General features: G+C 37.0%; 1 protein-coding gene across 1 annotated transcript in view; it reads right to left on the bottom strand.

Moving 5' to 3' along the window:
- SLC9A9 (solute carrier family 9 member A9) overlaps window positions 1-21666 on the bottom strand; it is a 212752-nt gene that overhangs the window by 162529 nt on the left and 28557 nt on the right. The window contains exon 5 of the mRNA XM_074153102.1: window positions 2256-2371. Coding sequence (XP_074009203.1) covers window positions 2256-2371 — 116 coding nt within the window. The remainder of the gene's footprint in view (window positions 1-2255; window positions 2372-21666) is intronic.

Here is a 21666-nt window from a genome sequence, read left to right as displayed (position 1 = left end):
GAAATCAAATCTCTTTTTGAAGTGAGCTTATAATCCTACACAGTGAAGAATTAAATGAAAAATCAGGTAGCAAATCTGACAGGAATTTATTATTTCATCTTAGGACAGCAATTTATTATTCTATCCTGCTTCTATAACACTAACAACATTTTACCAGAGATTTCTTTTTTTTTTTTTAAAGCTAGATATCACATATAAAATCATTAGTCTGATTATTTTATGCCCTAGTATATATCAGTCCTCTAGGGGACCATATTTTAACTGATACTGGAATTCCAATGAGCTCTTCACATGGCTTGAATTTAAAATTCATTAGCAAATCCTACAACACAATGAAACATTTTCAGCAGTGTCTACCATTAAATTAAGCAAAAATTTAATTCAAAGTTCTCCAAGTTTTTGAGGGACTGAAATTTACACATAAAATTAGTGAAAACATGAAACAGCTTAGAATATTGTAAATAGATAACAGAAGGAGCAAGACAGAAAATTAAAAAACCTCTTGGACATGCACACTTCATATAAGCAGAAAAGAAATTACAAACAGTATTAATTAATGATAGTTTGTCACACTAGAAGTAGTTTTCTCAACTACAGTGTTAGCTTTTCAAGCCTATTTAAAAACCTTAGAAAAGTAATCCTTGTCACTTCTCATTCCTTCCAGCTCAAGAGGAGCTTCTCTTTTTTTTTTTCCCTCATGATTGTTCCAGATTATTATAATAGTATTAAATCACCACTGATTAAAAATCAGTGCATTTGTCTTCTGTATTTCTCCTCATAAGTCAACCCATTCATTTGTGAAACTAAATAGTATTGGACTGGAAAATGGGAAAAGAAACTAAGCCAACTGAAAAACTCTATTCATAGCACAATCAAGAAATGTATTTGGAAGCTGTAAGCAACCTTTTATTCCACAAGCAATTTATTTTCTTAGGTTTTCTTTGTGCTTTCAGTTTCTGTGCCTTTTTCTTGCTCTGAGGATAGGCTCCAATCATGTGCTGAATCTTATTAAAGTACTTGGACGATTTTATAAGTGGCAGCATATTGGATGCTTGGATTAATTTGAGAATAACAATTTGATGCAGCTTTTACAGGAATATTGCAACAACCAGTTTTGTGGAAATACATTGTTATGCACCATATTTTTAAGCCATCCGAATGATAAATCACAAGCTCAGTGTCTTCTGTTAAATATTGAGGGTTTGATTAAAGAATGGAACAAATTTGTAGAATAACGTTGCTTTTTGTCATTTCTTTTAATATCCATGAATTTGAAAGATTTCATAAGTTTCTCAGAGAGGCTTCTCAGGGGTAGTTAACACTAATACAGCATGTCATGCGCATCACAAAATGCTTTCTGTTCCACTTTCTGTAACAGCTAAACTGAAAATTTTTGCAAAAACCCAATGTACCCTTGCAGACTTTGTTCTTTGTCTCTTTGTAGATAACATATCAAAGAATCCTTTTTTCACTTCCTCCTTCACTATTGTCCCACAGATGCAAAAAGCAATACTTTCCTTTTAATATCAGAGTACTCTGATATTAACATTTTCAATTTAATAGAACCTGGACAAATCTATGAAACTTGGCTAACTTTGAGGTTAGCCCTGATTTGATTGGGAGGTTGGACTCGAAGACCAGATGTCCCTTCAGATCTAAATGATTCTGCAATTCCGTGATTCCAAAATTCACTGAGTCTGTTTCCCAGACTTGGTATCTGCTGTAACTTTAGGATTTAAATATCACACCTGCAAATTCAAGTCAACCTGTTGGTATCTATCTTTTAGAGTTGTATTTATCATGAAAAACTGCATTCATATGGTAAACCAATACCTTATAAACAGTATTTATATGGCCAAATCTGAAAGTTGTGTTCCCCATATCTTTAAACTGGGTTAGATCACGCATGAATGCAATGTCTCAATTATTAACCACAAGGCTCCAGCGTTACGGCAGTTCTTATATCAGCAATGACAAGATAGGTATCCTGAAGACTGGAGAACAACGTTTTTCCAGTCTCCCCAGCAACTTTATTTATATACTTCGTGAGCTAAACATAGGTAGACCAGTTACTAAAACAAACACAAGGGATATCAGGAGCCAATTTGACTTATGATGACCAGAATATCAGACAGTTAACAGCTATGGGAATACAAAAATCAAGAACAGAGACTTTGAACATTTCTACAGCACACACAGTTATGTCTTATTTACTCTTCTGACTTTTGGAAAAGTAATTTATTTTAAATGATTACCTGGATCTGTGGCAGACATCAGCGATCCAAAAAATAAACAGTCAGTGAAGTGGAATTCCCATCCTTTTAGCTGGCCAGTGTGTACCATGGCCTTCACAAAACCATACATTATCAACCTGTCAGGGGAAAGAGCAGACAGACATTCAGACAGAACATGTAACTCTTATGCTTAATTTACAATAATAAGCACGTTCTTATTCTCTTCAGCTTCTTTTAAATAAACTTATCACGTGAATACTGAACATAAACCAGTGTCATACAAAAATCCTGTCTTCTATTCAACTGTTCAAGTATTGCATTGAAACGTCACATACAATTCCAAAGCAAAGACTTTTCTGAATAATTGGCATTGGCTGGTAGCAGAGGACAATGCTTTTAGCTGTTTATTTTTCAAAAGGAAAGATAATGTAAGCTTAAGAAGACATTATTAAGACTAATTTATCTAACGTTGTAGAACATTTAAACAAAGGCAGTTCTACTATCAGCTCTGTGGCTTGCTCTAATATTTCTAAATGAATTGTTTCATTCTATTAGCTTTTAAACATTAGCTGTATTCAAAGGTCCAGATAAAGTCTCCAAATGAGACAGATATTTAACAACTCACAATGACGGTGAGGCAAGAAAGTCACACCTCAAAATACACTGCTAAATCCTCACTAGTTTCACAGGAAATGTTATTATTGGTTTATATAACTAGGTAATGGTATCTAAGATGTGTATTTTAACAAGAATCTTAAAATATCTTAAAAAAAGCAATTCACTGGTTAGAATATGTAGTCATTTAATTTTTGTACATTTCCAATCTAGTTATTAAAAAACCCCATTGTGTTCAATGTTTTCCATAAACACAACACATAAATTGACAACTGTGGTCTTCTAACTAGACTTAAAAAAAATGTTTAAACAGAGCTATATGCATTCACATACTTAGCTACATTTTGCCCTCAGCTATACTCCTAAGATGTTTCTGAAGTCATGTAAGTACAGAAGATTTGTGACAAAGTGCTACTAAACAATCAGCCTGAGAGTTAATTGCAAATTGTTTTCAGATACTTTACCAAACTGTAGATTTTCTGAAGTATAGTAACTTTATTACATTAAAAGGGAAGCAGATAGGTCACCACAGAATTCCCCAATGGTCCTAAGTATTTGGGTATGTATTTACATAAGCTGCCTAGCAAACAGTTAGCCACTAATTGTTCTAAAACAATTTATCCAGCTGCAGGTCTCCTTGATTGATGAACTCACTTTCTCTCCATTCCCAAAGAATAATGATTCAAGATCCTGCAGTGAAGTTAGTCTTTTTATCCCCAGCACAAATATATTTGCTTTAGGGAATGAGATCTTCAAAACCTGACTGTGATGCTGCTATCCTGATTTGCCATTGTCTCAAAAGTCAATAGTAATGGAAGTGAACACATGCCTTGCCTTTTAGAAATAATTGCCTGAACCTGCTTGCAGGTTTGACCAGAGATACTCTTCTGACTCTGTTTAAAATATTTTAACATAGTCAAAAACTTAATTTTATTTATTATCTGGCAAATTAGTCATGATAATTCTTTAAATACCCAGTGTAGAGATTATGCTGGTCTTTAGCATTGTTTCTTGTACATTACTAAATATTTTCAGTATGTCTCTGCTCGCTGCAAATACAGAGTTGCAGATGAACTGGACAAAATCGGATTCAGGAGACTTTCATTGACATAGGAGGTCTAAGTTTGCTATACAGTTTAGTACAGTAGAAGACTCACAGAACCTGGTCTTAGTTCACGTATCATTCAGTTCTTGGCTGCACTGAAAACGGAAATAAAACTGAGGATCGGACTAAATGATGGTGCTGATTTAATCACTGAGATGGTAACCCTCATTCAGCAGAGAAAAGAGAACAGCAAACTCAGAATATTATGCTTTTTTTTTTTTTTTAAATTCATTAAGTACTTAATACATTTTGGTAATCCTGAAATGGCAAGGGTCCAATTTTTCAAACATAAACCCAACTAAGTGCAGACATGCATTTGGACTGCGTGAGAAACTGCTGGCTTAGACAAATCACAAGAATCTGTACTTCTCCATCTCAAACCTTCTCCATCTAACACATGTGGAAACATGCACACAAATAATTTCCTATTGTAAATTAACTTTTAAAACACACTGGTTTATCTTTTCTTTAAAAGCTGCATATTTTTAATGAAGGTAATACATTAAACAAAATAAATACATAAATACATAAAGTAAATAATTTATCAGTGATTTCTTACTAGAAATAACCACGGAAAATGCAAACCCTCCTTCACTTTAAATAACTTTGTGTTAACTTTAAAATACGCTTAAACCAGAAATAATTCATTTTATTTTCAGTTTTAATTTTCTAGTCGTCTCAAAATTTGGTTTCTTGTAGTCTCTCCAAACTGCACAAAAGGTTTATCTAGAGGCTATTTGGAAAACTAGAAATCAGAGGGCAGTTCTGCACTGGAGTAAGTTCTCTGATGTTTGTAAAACTAACAGAACTATGGCAGTTTATACCAGCCGACAGTTTGCTCTCAGGAAAATAATTTAATAAGTTCATGGTAATACAGGGTATACTCACACACCCACTTTAAAAATGGGAATTTACCTTACTGTATTTCTCTAGATAGATCACAAGCTATGTATATCATGTCTTTAGTGTTCTTTAAATTTACATTTTAAATACAATTGCTTTTATTATCCTGCACATGACATCAGATCCTGTTCTCAGTTTTACAGATTAGAACGAAGAAAAATTCCATTTCTAAATCAGAGGAGTTACTCTGCATTTTAGACTGGTAAAACTGAGATTTTGTAAACTGAAATATGTAAAACTCAGACTCTAACTCTGTGTATTTCAGCTTGGAATTTTTTATTATTCAAAAATGTCACTTTGGCTTTATCGTTTTCTTCAGTGACAGATTATTCAGGTGACAGGCTAATACATGGTGAAATTTAAACAATAACAATTTATCTATGAGAAATGCTAATAACTTTTTAGAGAACTAGTTGATGATGTAGTGTAACTTTTCCACTACATAACTGAAAAGTTGGATCTCAGCTGGATACTTGAGCTCCCAATGGTAGTGATATTAAATATAATCCAGTACTACACAACATAACTGTTCTTAATGGAAATCCAATGAGGAAAGCGTACCCCAATGACAGCAGGACATTAATCCCAAGGAAACACCCTGCACTGATGTTCCTATTGCTATTATAAACTAGAACTAAAAAAAATAGTCTTATTGATCTTTAGTCCTGCTGTCATTTCATTTGATACATCTAGGTTATTTTTAGCAAGTTTACACTCACCAAGTTTCAGCAAATCTGATTGCTTTATTCATCTTCAACAATCCATTTAACATTAAAAAAAATATTAAAATATGTTAAAAAGTTGTAACTAAGTCAAAGTGTTAGTGACTCTGAATTTCCTCCAGAATGTTCCTGTCCCACTAGAATTCATTCCCAATCTAGTGTTCACTGTTGACACCGAGTAGGCTATTGACACAAATCAATATCAAATATTAGGAGCTCTGAACCTGTTTAGTAGGATGGTACTTCCATCTTTCTGACTTCTATCTATGAAATAATCTTTTTTACTTTACTTTTTACTTTTTTACTAGTCTGGAATGAGACTTTTTTATTCTTTTAGAATATCAGAACTGAGTTCTTCAAGGCTGTATAAAGGAAATAGAAGCTGAGTTGCAAATCAATGTAACCCTAATTTCCAATGTGGCTTTGAAAATCTTAAAATAACCTTAAATTAAAATAGACTTGCGGAGTAATTTTATTTCATAAGCTTTTTTAATCTTGTTTTTAATCTCTATTGTAAGTTCTTTGGGAAGGAGGTTGTGCCTTAAACTATGGGACCTTTATCTCTGTGTTCTATATGATACTTCTCTGATAGTAACTATTACAAAGTAACTGCTATTTTCTGTATATGTCTGGATTTTGCATTTATACTGCAAAGTGTGCATCATTTAGAATACTGTATTATCTACTTGAGATAGTGTTCTTTTATTTTCCCAAAATGAAGTAGGAAGTAGTATTCTGTGGAACAAAAAGAATGAGGCACAGATCTGTGAAAGGACTTAGATAGGAGACTTCATATATGTTGGAAATCTGAATCTTTAGAGCTGCTGCCTTAGAGCCCTCCCACACTTAATTTTCATCCTTTTAAACCCCAATACATCTTTTGGGGGCTTATCTAGCACTAGGTAATGCATGTATTGGTTGTCTGAAGATCCTTTGGGATTCACAAACTAGTGAATGACCTGTCTTGCCAGTGAGGTCTGTTGACCATCTGATGCTGAGACATGGCCCTCAAAAAACCCAAAGCTGAGTGAAAAAGAGGTAGTTCCATTTCGCAGTCCCTTTTCATTCAACTCTAATAGAGCAAGTTATGTGAGCCTTAGATTCAAAACCCCGCTTCACCTCCTTCATGTTCATTTCTCCTAGATACTAAGAACATGCTAAAGAGAGGCTCTAGGTTCCCAGTGCCTAGAAGCTGCTCCACCTTGCTTATCATTAGCCATTATTGATTAAACTAAACAGCTAAAAAGTGCATGAATGTGAAAGTGTGATGTGGAATCAGGTGATTTGGGTCATCATCCCAGGGAATGGAAGTCTGAGCTTCAGCTTACTCTTTGAACTCTATTTTTTTCCCCTGCTCTGTCCCTCCAGCTTTGTATATGTAACTCGAAGCTGCGAATTCTGCTAGGTGACAGTGTCTCAAAACATGTCTTTTTTGCATCTAGGAATACATGACTGTTCAAGGAGCTACATAAAATTGATACAGAGCAGGGAGTTGATTTGTGGTTGCTCTACCTCCTTATCAGCTTCTTATTGTCATGAATAAATATGCAAAATTGGCAATTTATTTGTGTGATCAGAAACTAGATTATTAGAAATATTATACTTCAGAAAGAAATGGCAAATAAAATGATCAGTTATAAACCATTGCTGAAGACTTCTCAATTGGACTTAGTGATGATTCAGTACTGCAAGTAGTATTTGTGAATAACTGATTTGGTCTTGGGTTAAGGAAGTGATCGCCCCTTTGTACTTGGCACTGGTGAGGCAGCACTTTGAATATTGTGTCCAGTTTTGGGCCCCTCACTACAAGAAAGACATTGAGGTGAGGGAGCATGTCCAAAGAACAGCAACAAAGCTGGTGAGGGGTCCTGAGAACAAGTCTTGTGAGGAGCAGCTGAGGGAACTGGGGTTGTTTAGCCTGGAGAAGAGGAGGCTGAAGGGAGACCTTATCGCTCTCTACAGCTACCTGAAAGGAGGTTGTAGTGAGGTGGGGGCTGATCTCTTCTCCTGAATAACAGGCAATATGAGAGGAAATGGCCCCAAGCTGCACGAGGGGAGGTTTAGATTGGATATGAGGAAAAATTTCTTCACTGAAAGGGTTGTCAAGCATTGGAACGGGCTTCCCAGGGAAGTGGTTGAGTCACCATACCTTAGGGACATGGTTTACTGGTGGACTTGGTAGTGTTAGATTTAGGGTTGGACTCAATGACATTAAGGGTCTTTTCCAACCTATGTGGTTCTATGATTTGGAATATTAATAAAGTAATACAATAGAAGAATAAAACTCAGATTAGCTTTGCTGCAGAAGAGCTGACATTTTCTACACCCGAACATAATTTTTTTGAAAGCATAGGGAGGTGCCCATCAGACCAGAGCAAGTATTTCACCATTTCAACAGGAAAAGAAAAAAACAGTAATGTAATGAAACGCAGGGGAATTCAGAATTTTCCAGATTATGCAAGGCTCTATGCCTCACCTCTAAAAAATGCTACATACAATGCTGCCATTACACAGTAGAGGAGATACCATGTGAATATTTGACTTGCTGAAGTAAGAATCATCTTCTGGGAAACTGAGCTTTAACTACCATAATTTCCAGTATGAATCAGCAAGTAGACCACATAAAATCTCAGTACAACAATACAAAATAAACTTTAGACTGACAAAAAATGGAAGTAAATAACAGACACTGAAGAACCAGAACAAAAATTCTGCAAGGCTTTAATGATTCTGAGCACTAAGTCCTTACATTTTTGAAGCTGGACTGAATTAAATCTTGCCTGTGTGAAAAAAGGGGGAAGAATCTCCATATGTAAAAGGTCCAGGTTTTTTACTACCACAGATACTGCCGCTACTAACCTTTTACTGCCACGCGTTGAGGAAAGGAGTTTGGAAAGCACACTGACTGTCTGGGTACTGCTGGAACTTTCCAGTGAATTTATTTATAATGTTGCTCTCTAGGAAGGCTACGCTGGGATTGGGATATTCCTGAACTAGCTGCTGTTTAAATGTAGAGGGAAAAAAAGAGCCTTCTCCTAAGGACTTTACAGAGTAATTACTACACAATAAACTATCTAAATGCTCAAGAAGAGCTTTAGATGCAGAACAGAAGCCTATTTTTTGCAAGAGTTTCCTTTAGCAACAGCTGGCTTTAAGAAGGGATCTGAAAAGAGACAGTGAAATTGATTTGGGGGTTTTTGGGAAGCTCTTGTCAGGAAGTTCTAAATAGTACTGCTAGTAAAAGAGAGGTAATTTGTAGTTTTAAAGTAAAGGCAAGAGGGATATGTCTGATGCAGAATAGAATGGGAAGGCTGGAGGAAAGATGCAAAGAAAGAAGCTGTCAAGGGACTGGGAGATTATGAATAGCCACAAATGGGATCAGACCACATCTGTGAAGGAAAAAGATACTGGAGTCATCAAGACAGGAAAGATGAAAGCCTGGCAAGAGTTTTAGCCATACAGGTGGATGAGAAAGGCCATATAAGAAACATGTCAGTAAGCAGCATACCTGACATCTAAACGTAAAACGAAAGGCTGTATTATACCTAAATGCAGCTTGTACAAAAAAACAACTAGCATTTCGGGGGTTGCAAGGCAACACGGTGTCCAAAAGAATTGTTGAAAGGGGCTATATATGCATGAACAGTGAACAGAGGGGGACAAGATGACAATGACAAGCAGGGTACCTTTCCATAAGGTAGCTTAGGTACATGTGAGATGAGACAAATACAAGTTGAAAAAAAGTCCTACAAATCTCTCATGGTAAAAATATGCCTGAATGGTGCAGTCAGGTGAGAAAACTTGTGCTAAGCTTTTGTTCCTAAAAATTCATGGCCAAATCTTCGGCTTGAATAAACTGGCATCACAGTACCTATCCCTCTGCATTAGAGCAAACTGAAAAAATTATATCAATAAATACATATTGAAAGCTTAGTTTATAGGATGCTGCTGCTTTGATAAGTAACTGCATCCTCACATGCAAGCTAATGGGAAAACCTACCAGCTCTAAAACAATATACTCCTAATTTAAAGCTGTAGGGGACGTAATTAGAAAGTAACAGAAATTGCTAAGTGAAGATGTACAATACACATATCATATCCTCAATACAGACAGCCCCATCTGCCTGATGATTTTATCAGCAGTTGTATTTTCTTCAGTTTTATTATTCATTGCAACATCACTGCTGAATCTCACTGCTAAGGGTCTTCATTATGTTAAAGGTTTAAAAGCATAATTCCAGATTTAAAGTGTTTGTGCAGTTATGCTATGTAGCATGAATGAGACTTGTAATTTAAATCTTTCTTGCCAAATGTGTTTGCTAATCTGCAGAGAATTTTCCACCTCATATTCTAACTCCCTAAAGAATGTTACTCTATCTAGACCTGATTATCTTTTAGCCTGAAGCCAGTTGAACATAGCTACAGATTGTAATCATGCAAGCAAAAGATGAAAAAAAAAATCTGCATTGCATTTCTTTCTTTTCACAAGGAATAGCAATATTAATAAGCCAAGGATAGGAAAAGAGATGATTTTATTCTTGCTTATGTATGAAGTAACACAGTGATTGACTGATCGATATCACAACAGTAATAAAAAGCCGCTAGTTAGAATTTAAAATGTAGACTGAAAAACATAAATAGTAGAGATGAAAATGAAATACTAATTCCTTTATTCTGATCTTTCTAATTTTACCATACCAATATATTCCTATAACTTTTTCTATACAGTGGCATGCTTCACATCAAATGTTTTGGCTGCAGTGATTCATTATTTTGAAGTGCTCTATGTACTAGTATATTTTTCTTTTTGTCATCTTTTAAATCGGTTGTGTCACTAGAAAGGGTATTATTATGGGCTTTTCTTCAATAAATCATTTGCTAACTAATCAAAGCAAGAGAAACCTCAGTGAAGTGTCTCAGATAACATTAAACCAATAATAAATTTACGGTAAGCTATTCTGGATAGATCGCACAAGAAGAAAACCTCTTTGGCTATAGAAATAACTGGAAGAACAGAAACAAAACTGGCTTTACAAATCCACTGCATACCTAGTTACCTGGAGCACAAGGACTGTTCACTAGCTGAGTATTAGAACTGTATGGATAAGTTTAGCATCTACAGATCTGACAAACAGTTAAAGTGTGCTCTTGGCAGGACATTAGGTGATGTAAGAAGTACTTTTGCTTAGCATTTCCCAATGAGCAATGAAAAAGATCTACCACAAAGATTTTTTTATTAGTCACAGATTGTCTTCTCTTTGCTTCTTAAATCGGAAGTTTTGATGGAAAGGGCCTAACGGAGAGAAACACAATTTACACCTCAGAGATATGATGTATGTGGGTATGAGTGACAAGGGCTGTGTTTCAGTAACCATGGTTCTGTAGGTAGCTTAGCTCGTTAGATATTCCTGTGGTATTGGACTTTTGGGAAAGTAATGGCTGTTCAGAGTTATTCAAACAGTAAGCAAAAGATACTGAATGTGGATGAAAAAAAAGCCCAGATTTCTGTATCAGTCAATTTGGGGGCCACTGGTAACAGAAAAAGTGAAGAGAACATGCTTCAAAATACTTCTATTAGGTTCTGCAACCCACCTTTATTGGTACAGAACCAAAGCGAGAGATCGTCCTTACACTGAAACTGGGAGAGATCAATGGCAACACATGCAAACATATCCGATTGCGGCCTTCAGCCAGCTGCACGTATGGAAGATGGTGGCAGAGGCTAGTGCTAGTCTGTCATCACTGTATTGCGGAAAGCAAGCTCAGAGCTTACAGTGTTTGCTGGAGCTGTGCCCGTTGCTGTGTCTTCCACCCAACTGCAAGGCTGTCATGCCTGAGCAAGCAGAGTCCTTTGGCTTTAGAAAAGACCAACTCTATTTGCGTTTGGTGCTTTGGGACTGGCTTGAACGAGACCATGCGGAATGCCAGAGTGGTTGGAAAGCCTGAATGTCTGAGCCTCCACTTAAAAACAACATCCTATGGAGTTGTGCTCAAGAAAGTAAAGAATTGCTACATGCCATTATGAATTTTATTTTCCTTAGTCTTCTGTAGGACATTTGGCCATGGCTAATATCTATTGAGATACAGAGATGCTTTCCTTTAAATGGAATAAACATTTTGCCCAGGTTCAAATTTTCAGGATGCAATACTAGATTGCATTGCTAACAATGTAGCAAAAGCAAGTACCGAGTGAAAAAAAGGGAGTAAGGTGTGAACCTACATTAGCCAAAAAGTTAGTTGAGGTCACTAAACATAGCCGGAAACTGTCAATAAATGGTATTTAAGTTGTTGTTTTGTTTGTTTTTTTTTTTTAAAAAAACCCCTCTATTTTCAGGCTGACTTTCAAATAGCCCTTACTGTACTTTATTTTTACATTTTGCATCAAAGACATAAAAAACAATTCATCACAGCTCACAATTGCACAGTATTATTTCATGTGGTTTTAATATTCCTCTGATGAGTATAACACAGCTTTAAGATCCCTGTGTTCCTGAGCTCCATTTAAATCAGAGGCATTATGCATTACGTACATAAAAACCTGAATCTCTTTGCAATGAAAAAGCTGCACTTGATCTTTGAGTGATGACTAAAATCTCATAATTACTTGGGCAAATGAGCCATGAAACACTGTCAGCTGTACTGTGTCCAGATCATAGTGCCAGTGAATATTTTATTGCACTACAAAGATTTAAATATTACATCAAGATTTACTTTACTCAGTATTATTAATTGAGAGAATCTCTGATAGATACTGAATAATTAAGAATCTTACGTGCAGATTTTGAGACAGATACCCTCATGACAGTAAAAATCTAAAAAAAGCAGACATAAATATAAAATTATCCAGATACAATAATGGTAGATTATTAAGAAATGCCTAAATCACTGTTGTACAGAAGGTGGTGGAATTCTAAGACAAATATTAGTGACACTAAGAGACTGCCCTGTGAAAAGAGAACTGAAAATACCTAGTTTACAAAGGGAAAATAAGATAGTGACATGGTACTACCTACAGGAGTTAAAAACATTTTAATTAAATATCAATTATTCTGAGTTCTCAGATTACACAACTGTTGTCACATACTAAACTAAAATATTAAGTCTGTCAGGGTGTCAGGTAAACCAGATTCACTAATTAATTTGCTAATTCATTCAGTCAGCAATGAATTCAGTTCACCAATGAGTTACTTCAAAGATTATCATTATTATAGCAATTATAACATGCAAGGTTCTTTCTTTACATACAAGATGTTGATATCCTGAAGAATTTAGCCTTGTCAAAGCTTTCAAAGAGTTTTTATAAGTTCAAGAAAACCTGTTGCAACCAATTGTAAAATTACCATCTATAAGAGAAGTTTCTTTCTAGTTCTCAGCTGAGTGAGTGCTCTGTATTCTGAAACGTGAAGACCCCTAATCCCATCTCATTATCAATATAAATTTCTGACTTTATTAAAGACTCTGCTAAATCCATGGCTTTAACGACATCTGATAGCATTAGGTATCACAGATTAGCTACGACCAAGAACAAAAGTTTGTATCAGTTTTCTTCACCTTTGATCAGCTTCAAATGCACTAACCTTTAATATCATTGAGTATCACCTCATCATTATATTGACAGAGGGATATATGAGTATCATTTTGTCTTTTTTTTTAACCTCAAGAACATTCCCTGTGTCAAAAAAACTTTTATTTGAGTTTTCTTCAGGACTCCATGTAACAGCAGAATCCTACTTTCAGAAATAGGTTTCAGGACAGTTGAGAATGTTAGTATAAAAGACCTGTCTAGGGAAAGTCTTCAAACACTATGGACTTGAATGATTAAAAGGAAAAAATGTCTGATTCAGCAGAAATTCAGAAGAAAAGTATTTTGAGTTAAGTGAGAACCAATAATATTTTGAACTCCCACTCCAAGTACAGAAATATTGCTAAATACTAACCTGCTATCGATCTCTGTGGAAGACAGACTCATGCTTCTGGTTATTATTCACCCTGAATTAATTCACGAATAACTCAGCTATTCTCTTAATTTCAGAATGAAAAACCCCCAAAGATTCTGAAACAGTAATATTTTTGGTCCACATTTAAAAATACAGTGTAAATATGGAATTTTACATATAAAATATGAAAATATTTTCATTTAGTATTTCCCATCAAAAGACATAAAAGCCATGATCTTATGTTTGCAAGAACCGTTGTAGTAGGTTTTCACAGGGGCACCTGATTTTCCCATTAAATGAGCTTGTATTACCATTAAAAGATAATTAGGATCAGTTTGTGATTTCAGAATAATGTAAATTAGATTAGAGAATAACCTGCTGTAAAATAGGGCATGAAATGAACTATAGGAGAAACTTGTTTGAAATCATTTTAGCATTTTTATTGGATTAGCTCAGTCAAATAGTGATACAAGTGCTCAAGAACAAAGAAAAGAGGAATTCATACCCACACCATAAGTGGAGATTGTCAGGTACCCCAGATGGATATTTATAGTGAAATTTTGAAATGTAAAATGTATTTTTTGATTAAACAGTTGAATGTTTTTAGGACAGACAGGGACCTTGCTAAGGCTTGAGAGCTTTCAGGTATCTACCTGGGCTTGGTTCAATCTCTCATAGAAATAAGGGGCACTTAAGGATATCAACCCGAAGTTTCACATTTCTAATTTAGAGTGTGGTTACCTCCTGGGACATGGTTCAGTCTTGTGCCAGATTTTCTTCCTTAGTATTTGAAATATAAAATTTAGACCTCTTAAAATCTCAGAATCCCTGTAAGTGTGTAGACAGGAAAAGAAACCCATCTAACCTTTAACAAACTTTTAAAGTTTGGTTTCATTTTTCAAACAGCATCCTTGCTACAGCAAGCAAGGATGAAGGAGAATGACAAGATTTCTTGTGTCCAGCCTAGATGCTGTTTCTAGGGATATGAGTATTAATGTGCAATGACGTTTGTTGGTCAAGTGAAAAATGCAATATTTTTCTTGGAAAAAAAAAAATAAACTGAATGACAGGCTGAATGACTGAATACAGAGAGGTCTAATGTGACACAAAACTAGTGTGATAGACTTTCAGAAACAGGAACCTTCTAGGACAGTAAATAACTTCTCGGGGTGAAAGTATTTGTCCTGGTATGAATCAGAATGAGTCAGCAGGCCATGAACTTCAAAACACTGTTACTTAACTTGTGGCGAACAGGTGAATGACAATGCAAATGAAAACCTCATGTCCATGCTACCAACAATATACTAGATACTCAGAGTGAATGCTGGTTTATGTCAGATCTGGACCATACCAGAGTGATCCATAAACTTCCGCCACACAGGCCTTATCCCTGTAAAAACCCAATATAGAAATTTTTGTTTCTTCTTTTAACGGAGTTCATACTGCACGAACCCCAACCACACAGCAGTGCATTCTGTGGCTCTATCCTATACCCATGCTATACCTATACTCTATATTCTATACCCAGGACAGGTCCTGTTTAAGCTTAGGAATTGCCAGGAAATTTGGCTAGTTATTGCTAATAGAAGGCATTAGGTGGAAGTTATTGCTTATTCCTTCTGGTTTGTAGGATATAAACCTATAGGATCCTGTAGGATATATGATTGAACCTCTAGCATAAATCTACAGAAGTGTCAAGATCTACTTCACTCCCTCTCCAGTTTTTCATTTCCTTTCCCCTGCAGGCAGAACAACCTTCTGAAAAACTGTATTTTATTTTAGTAGCACTAGGATCCGATTAAGAAGACTTACACAGGCACAAGTCAGATGCATAAAAGAGAGTTTTACCACAGCATTCCTGAACAGTTTGTGGAAGTAACATCTTTAGGACAGGTTGACTTGATGCATCTCATGGAAGGCACTTTTCTGAAGTCCAAGGCTTGCACGTGCCTCGTTACAGGACACGCTATTCCCGTCACAGGGTCCTGATAATGGTTGTGTCTCTTGTTTAACAAATAAAGTTTCCTATTCTACAGCATGAGGTTTGACAATCTTTAAAATTTAAAGCTAGTACTGTAGCTTTTAGTTGAAATGATTAAGTGGAAAATTGCCTTAAATGTTTCCTGGGTGAGGCAAATGAATGATAATTAAATTGATTAAATGGAAATGCAGTTGTGAGGTGTTGGCTGCTTTCACATGGAAAATTTACTTCGCAAATATATGGAGAATAAATGTTTTTGATGAGAAAAGATTGAGATATTTGTATAAAAGATTTTGACTTTGGAACAGCTCTAACGTAGTGAGTTAGGGTTATGGGAAATACAATACTTAAATGTGTATGCAAAAACATCAAACCAGGGGACAAGTAACTTGCCTAACTTGTGAATTACATGTCAAATCAAATACAAACGTGAATAAGGTAAGGATATGGGATTTGGCTGGCTGAAAATAACACTAAAAAACAGTTGTGTCTCCTTTTCTTCACTTGCTCAGATTAAATATCACTCCTAGACACTGATTCCTGTCAATAGGGTGTAAATGCAGAGTAACTGCACGAATAACTTCGGACTTCCATCGCTATTTGTGGGGCATGACTGTCAGTCCCTGACACTGCCCTGAATGTATTTTGTATATTTACTGATCTTTGAGTATTTAAAGAGCTTGGAGAAAGAGTCCCCTTTTCTAGGCATGAACAATTCTGTCAGATGAATGATATAAACATTTGCCTATCCATAAACCAAATCCAAGTGATACAATGCTTGATAAGACACACTATTTACTAACATAAATTAACTGATAATAAAAAGGAGGAAAGCAAACTCAACTTCCCCTGTAAGAAAAAGCTGATTTTTTCATTTCAAGTTGCACTTTTTGGTGGCTTTTTTTTTTTTTTCCACCAATTCTATGACAACTGATTGAACAACATTTTCCCTTTACGTGGTATATTAGGGCTCCTTCTTCTGAAGAAGGGCTATCAAGGAGTGAGGAGAGCTGGGACTTAAGAGCTGTCCTCACCTCTCACATGCCCATTGCTCACGTGAGCAGTGTGAGAGTGTGCTAATTCTCTGTTGTTCCAGCCACCTCCTTTTCCTATAGAGATCTTTAACCTGGTCAGGTTACAACATTTCTGTGCCAGGTGATGGAAGCAAAGAGGCTGTATCAGACCCGAGAACTGTGTGCAAAGCTTTAACTGACCTGAAATTTCCAGGTTTGTGAAGGCAGAACAACACTACTGATTGGTAGAAAAGCAGGTGCAACTTACTCAGATTCAGGGTGAATTTATAAATATGTGTCACATTGTGCAGTTATGTTTGCATCAGAATGTAGCAATCGCTCAATAGTGGATAAAGCATGTAGAACGGGGAACGAGAAATACAGCCTACAATCAAAACTGCAGGGGAAGTCTGGGTGAGAAAAATGCAATGCAATTATTATAGCTAAAGCTAGTAAGGACACTGGGGCAAATGTCACTATTCCTGCACAAGTGTGCAGTGGGATCTTTATACATGCATTATTCAGAATTTTACAGTTCTAGAAGCGCAGGTACCCTTGCATGTTATGCTGGGCAATATTCTATCAGAGGTGAAAGGAGTATTTACTGAACCACTGACACTGCTATATTATGTTTCATACACGACAGCATTGGCTTCAAAAATTCTCACCACAGCCCTCTACTGATGTGGGCCAGGACATGGGTGGAGTTCAGTGGCTATGTAGTAATGCACTGCAATCAGACATAGATTTGACAAGAGGCTGGAAAAATATTTTTCCAGCAATAGGACTGATTAGACATTCACAGCTAGAGCTGAAGCACTGTAGAAATGCAAATAGATTTGTTCTCTATAATGGCAGCAATTACTGCTTTGCTTCATCCTATAGCTGCATCAAAGCAGAGAGAAAAGGACTGACATTTCTGCACACTAGAATTGCTCCTTCATTATTTCCATGCTCCCAGGTTTTTATATATACTGGACAAAGTACCCAAGAATGCACTGCAGAGTAGCTTTTTAGGGCTGGAATAATGAGCTATATGGTCTAATAGCTCTTTTCTTGCTCTAATTTCTGTGCCTCCATGGTCTACTCCTTCATTTCATCACTTCAAAGATCAGAGAAAGATTATATTCCTAAATGAGCAAGACTGAAGAACATCCCCTTCCTGGGAGGACACTGATACAAGTTAACTGATGCTACATCACTGAGCATTGCCTATTATGAACTATGGTAACTTGGTTTTGATATTAGACAGCAGCTGTAGCCAAATTTGTTTAACACACAAACATAGTTTTACAGAGTATCTATTTAGACCTCACTATAAGCTGTAAATTGCAGAAATCTCTCTCTTTTTTTTTTTTTTTTTTTTACTTTAATCTCATATAAACAATCAATTACTCAAAATGCTTGCCAGTAGCAGTTTGTACCATAGGTTGAACCACAGTTCATGAGATACTGCTTGTATCACATTAGAGAATTCTTTCTTAAATCAGGCCAGGCCTCCACGGATGGGAAAATTTTTTGAGACTGCTCACAAAAGTAAAAAGTGCTTCAGAAATAAGTAAACGTTAGTTGTCTTAGACTGCCTGTTGGTACAGCTTCAAGTAATTAAGTCAGTAAGTATTTCTGGAATTTCTTGACAAAACTTTAAAAATTGGCCTGAAGATCTCTACTTCCTTCAGTTTGGATTTCTTGCTGTGTTAACTTATACGTCATACTTTTTATATTACATTTTAGTTTTTTATACACACGCACACACCCAGCCTTCTTTTTTCAGAGTGATTTATCCTGTACAATAATAACTGGTCTACCTTTTGGGGCTTTGCAAGGATTAGAGACCTTACAGATTTACTCACGCTCGTCAAACACTTTCTGAAGTCAACAGACATCTGGGCTGTACAAGGAAATAATGATGACAATGTTTTTTCTAGTAACTGAACATACCGTAAAAAGCAAACAGAATATGAAAGACAAGACAGAAGAGCATAGCAGAGCTCTCTGCAGTTAAGCAATAGCACTAGCAACAAGAGATCAGGGAATACATCTTGATCCCACATGATAGATGAGGAAGCCTCAAGACTGGAAATGGATGTTAAATACCGGTTCAGCCGCACGGAGCCCGGGCTGCAGGGGGGGCGGTCACCAGCGCCCACCAGCATCCGCAGACCGTTTGTGAACTGCGCTTTGCCACCCTCTGCTGTCCAAACCCTACCCGAGCAGCAGTCAGTCATTTTACCGAGTTAAAACCTTTTTTTGAAGCAGATTGTGTTTTCTGGGGTACATAACTAAAAAAGTGGGTATGACTATCTTCCAGAAGCCTTTTACTTCAAAAAATGTTACACGAGCTTGGTTGTGGGGTGTTCCCAGCTCCCAGCACAAACCCAGAAAGGGAGCTCCAAGTACAAATTTGGTACATTTTGTTTGCCACATCTTTTTCAAATACTTCAGCTGACTGCAGTTGGGATGTGACACAGCGTCAAAAGGACAGGCAGGATTCTGCACCAAAGCTTCTGGCCCAGAAGCCAATCTATCACTACCGTGCAGCATATGACTGTCTCCTGGCCTAAGGAGTCCCCTAGGATGGATTGTTCCCAGGTTTCCTGCTCTGTTGCAGCTTGAGCTTGAAGAATACATGAGCTTTGTTTGTCCTAGAAAGACCTGTACCTGCTTTTGCTGACTGAAAATATTTTCAATCTCAAATTAATTTTAGTGAGCGTTAGAACTTCTAAAGGATAAAAAACAGATCCAGGAGCTCCATTTAATTCAGGGAAGTTTGAATCTGTTCGGTGGCATAGAAAGCAGAGCTGTCTGCAACACCTTGCCAGGAGAAAAAGCACAGATGAAAGGAGGAATCACGGCACTAAGGATTTTACATTTCCATTGCACTTTGATGTTCAGCTCTCACTCCCCTCCCTACCCGAAGCAAGCGAACACCACGGTGTGTGACTACATGCTTCTAAGTGGTTGAATCTGCCTCCAGGCACTCTCCTCCTAGTCTTCCTTGCTACATTTGAAAAGATCATCTGCCTCCCCAGCATCTGTTCGTGAGTTATGACGATCAATGCTAAAGGAAGAGAAAGGGCATCCCAGTGGCAATTTTATCAACTGGAAATCATACAGGAGGCTTTCAAAATGAGATAGCAAGAGGAAATTAAGAATAGGTTAGACTATAATGATCAAGCAGATCAAAGTAGTGAGAGAAAGAGGGGAAAGTAAGTCAGACATGTTTTTAGAGGCAGAAAGCCCTGCAGGAAAGGAAGTATGAAGGCACAAATATCTCGGCACAGCATCTTGGCACTGCACTGTTACATATTCCCTTGAAATAGGGTCTTATATAGTATCACTATGGAAGAACTCCAGCAGGGATACTGGCTGAATAACACTGCAGTGTTTCCATCCGCATCATGGTAAAAAAAAGCACCAAAAGATACATAACAAGTTCTCAAACAAAATTTTTATTAAATGACATAGTTTGTATTCTTTGGATTGTTCAGCTTTTAGTTTGCAGTTGGATCATGTTTTCCAGTTTTTCTTTATAATGAGGCATTAAAAATAATTGAATATAAGGTTTTTGAACATCAAGAATATCTTCAAGTGTGGTACTTCAATTAAAATATCAAAGATAATAAGGTTTGCCAATAAAACCAGGTTTGATAACACAGAGGTGTGGCACACCTCTGAAATGTCTTGCCTGGCTTCAGCCATCTGTCCTGGCTGTAGCCAAAGGTTTTTGTCCTTGTAACACAGTGGCCTTAGGTGTTGAAAAGAGATACGTAGGCAGTTTGAATAATTAATTCTTTCAAAGCAGAAGCCACCCAGAGGCCAGTACCTAATGAACAGAGGAAGAACATCGAGGAGAAAGAGTCTGGGGCTACAGTTGCCGTGTTTTGAGCCCACAACAAGCTAACCTCATGGTGTGGTGTTTTCTTCTCCTCAGCCCCTTCCTGAGGCTCTTTAATCAGGGGAATATTACCTGAGAAGCTTCGTGGAACTGTTTGTCCTTCATAAAGCATTTGTGGGCGGTTATTGGGAAATGTGTTAAACTGATACCAGTGTGCTCTATTGATGTGGAAGTAGCCTGCCTGGATGCTTCACAGCTTTCCTAAGTCAACCTAAGGACAGAACAGCCTGGTTTAAAGAAGCTATGAGAAAAATTGGAATTTGTCCTTGCATTACATTGAACATTTTTACCTTTAGAACCCAACGGCTGTTTGTCTCTACCTTGCGCTGAAAGCCTACAAATTGACAATTCAGCCAGAGAATGAGGGTGAATACTCTGAAGGAATGAAGTCTGAATAGATTATGAACCTTGGGTGACCCTTGCTGTCTGTCCTATTAGGCTGTATTTTCTCCTGGCCAGACCCTAACGTGTATGGACATGTATTTGAGCCCTATAGATTTTACTAACAGGCACCTATTCTCAGGGCAAACACTGAAGTCAAAGATACCTTTCTCTCCCAATGAGCTTTGATCACCAGTTGACACTCTCCTTGCTATTCTAATAGCACATTGGTTTGTTATCCTGGCTTTGTTACTCGTTACTTTTTTTTTTTTTTTCCTACTCAATCGCTCCACCAGCAGGGAAAAAGCCTGACTACCTTCTTAGCTCCCAGACATAGTTAAGAGATAATAATTCTCCTCTATTGTATACCTCACATGTGCTTTCAGCCAGGCTCTTGTGTGAGGAACACATGAGGAAGTGCTTGTGGACACTTGTGGCAGACCTATTCCTGTATTTCTTGTATTAGTGGAGTACATGAACAGGACCACCTACTACCTGTCTGATAACAACTGATATTGCCCTTTTTTACTGTAAGGCTGGTGAGACACTGGCCTAGGTTGCCCAGAGAATCTGTGGCTGCCCCATCCCTGGAAATGTTCAAGACCAGGCTAGGCTGGATGGGGCTTTGAGCAACCTGTTCTAGTGGGAGGTGTCCCTGCCCATGGCTGGGGGTTGGAACTAGGTGATCTTTAAGGTCTCTTCCAGCCCAAACCATTCTATGATTCTATGATCCACTCCACCGAAGAGACAGTTTCATGAGGAAAGGGAGAAGTTACTTTACATATCTTGGCTCACAGGGAAAATATGACAAAATTTATGTGCTTACAATTATCATTAGATCTTAATTTTTGGCAGGTTTAACTACTATCTTCTCTTC

Source organism: Numenius arquata, chromosome 9, assembly GCF_964106895.1.
Source record: "Numenius arquata chromosome 9, bNumArq3.hap1.1, whole genome shotgun sequence".
Taxonomy (NCBI): Eukaryota; Metazoa; Chordata; class Aves; order Charadriiformes; family Scolopacidae; genus Numenius; species Numenius arquata.
This window is presented reverse-complemented; position numbering and strand designations above follow the sequence as displayed.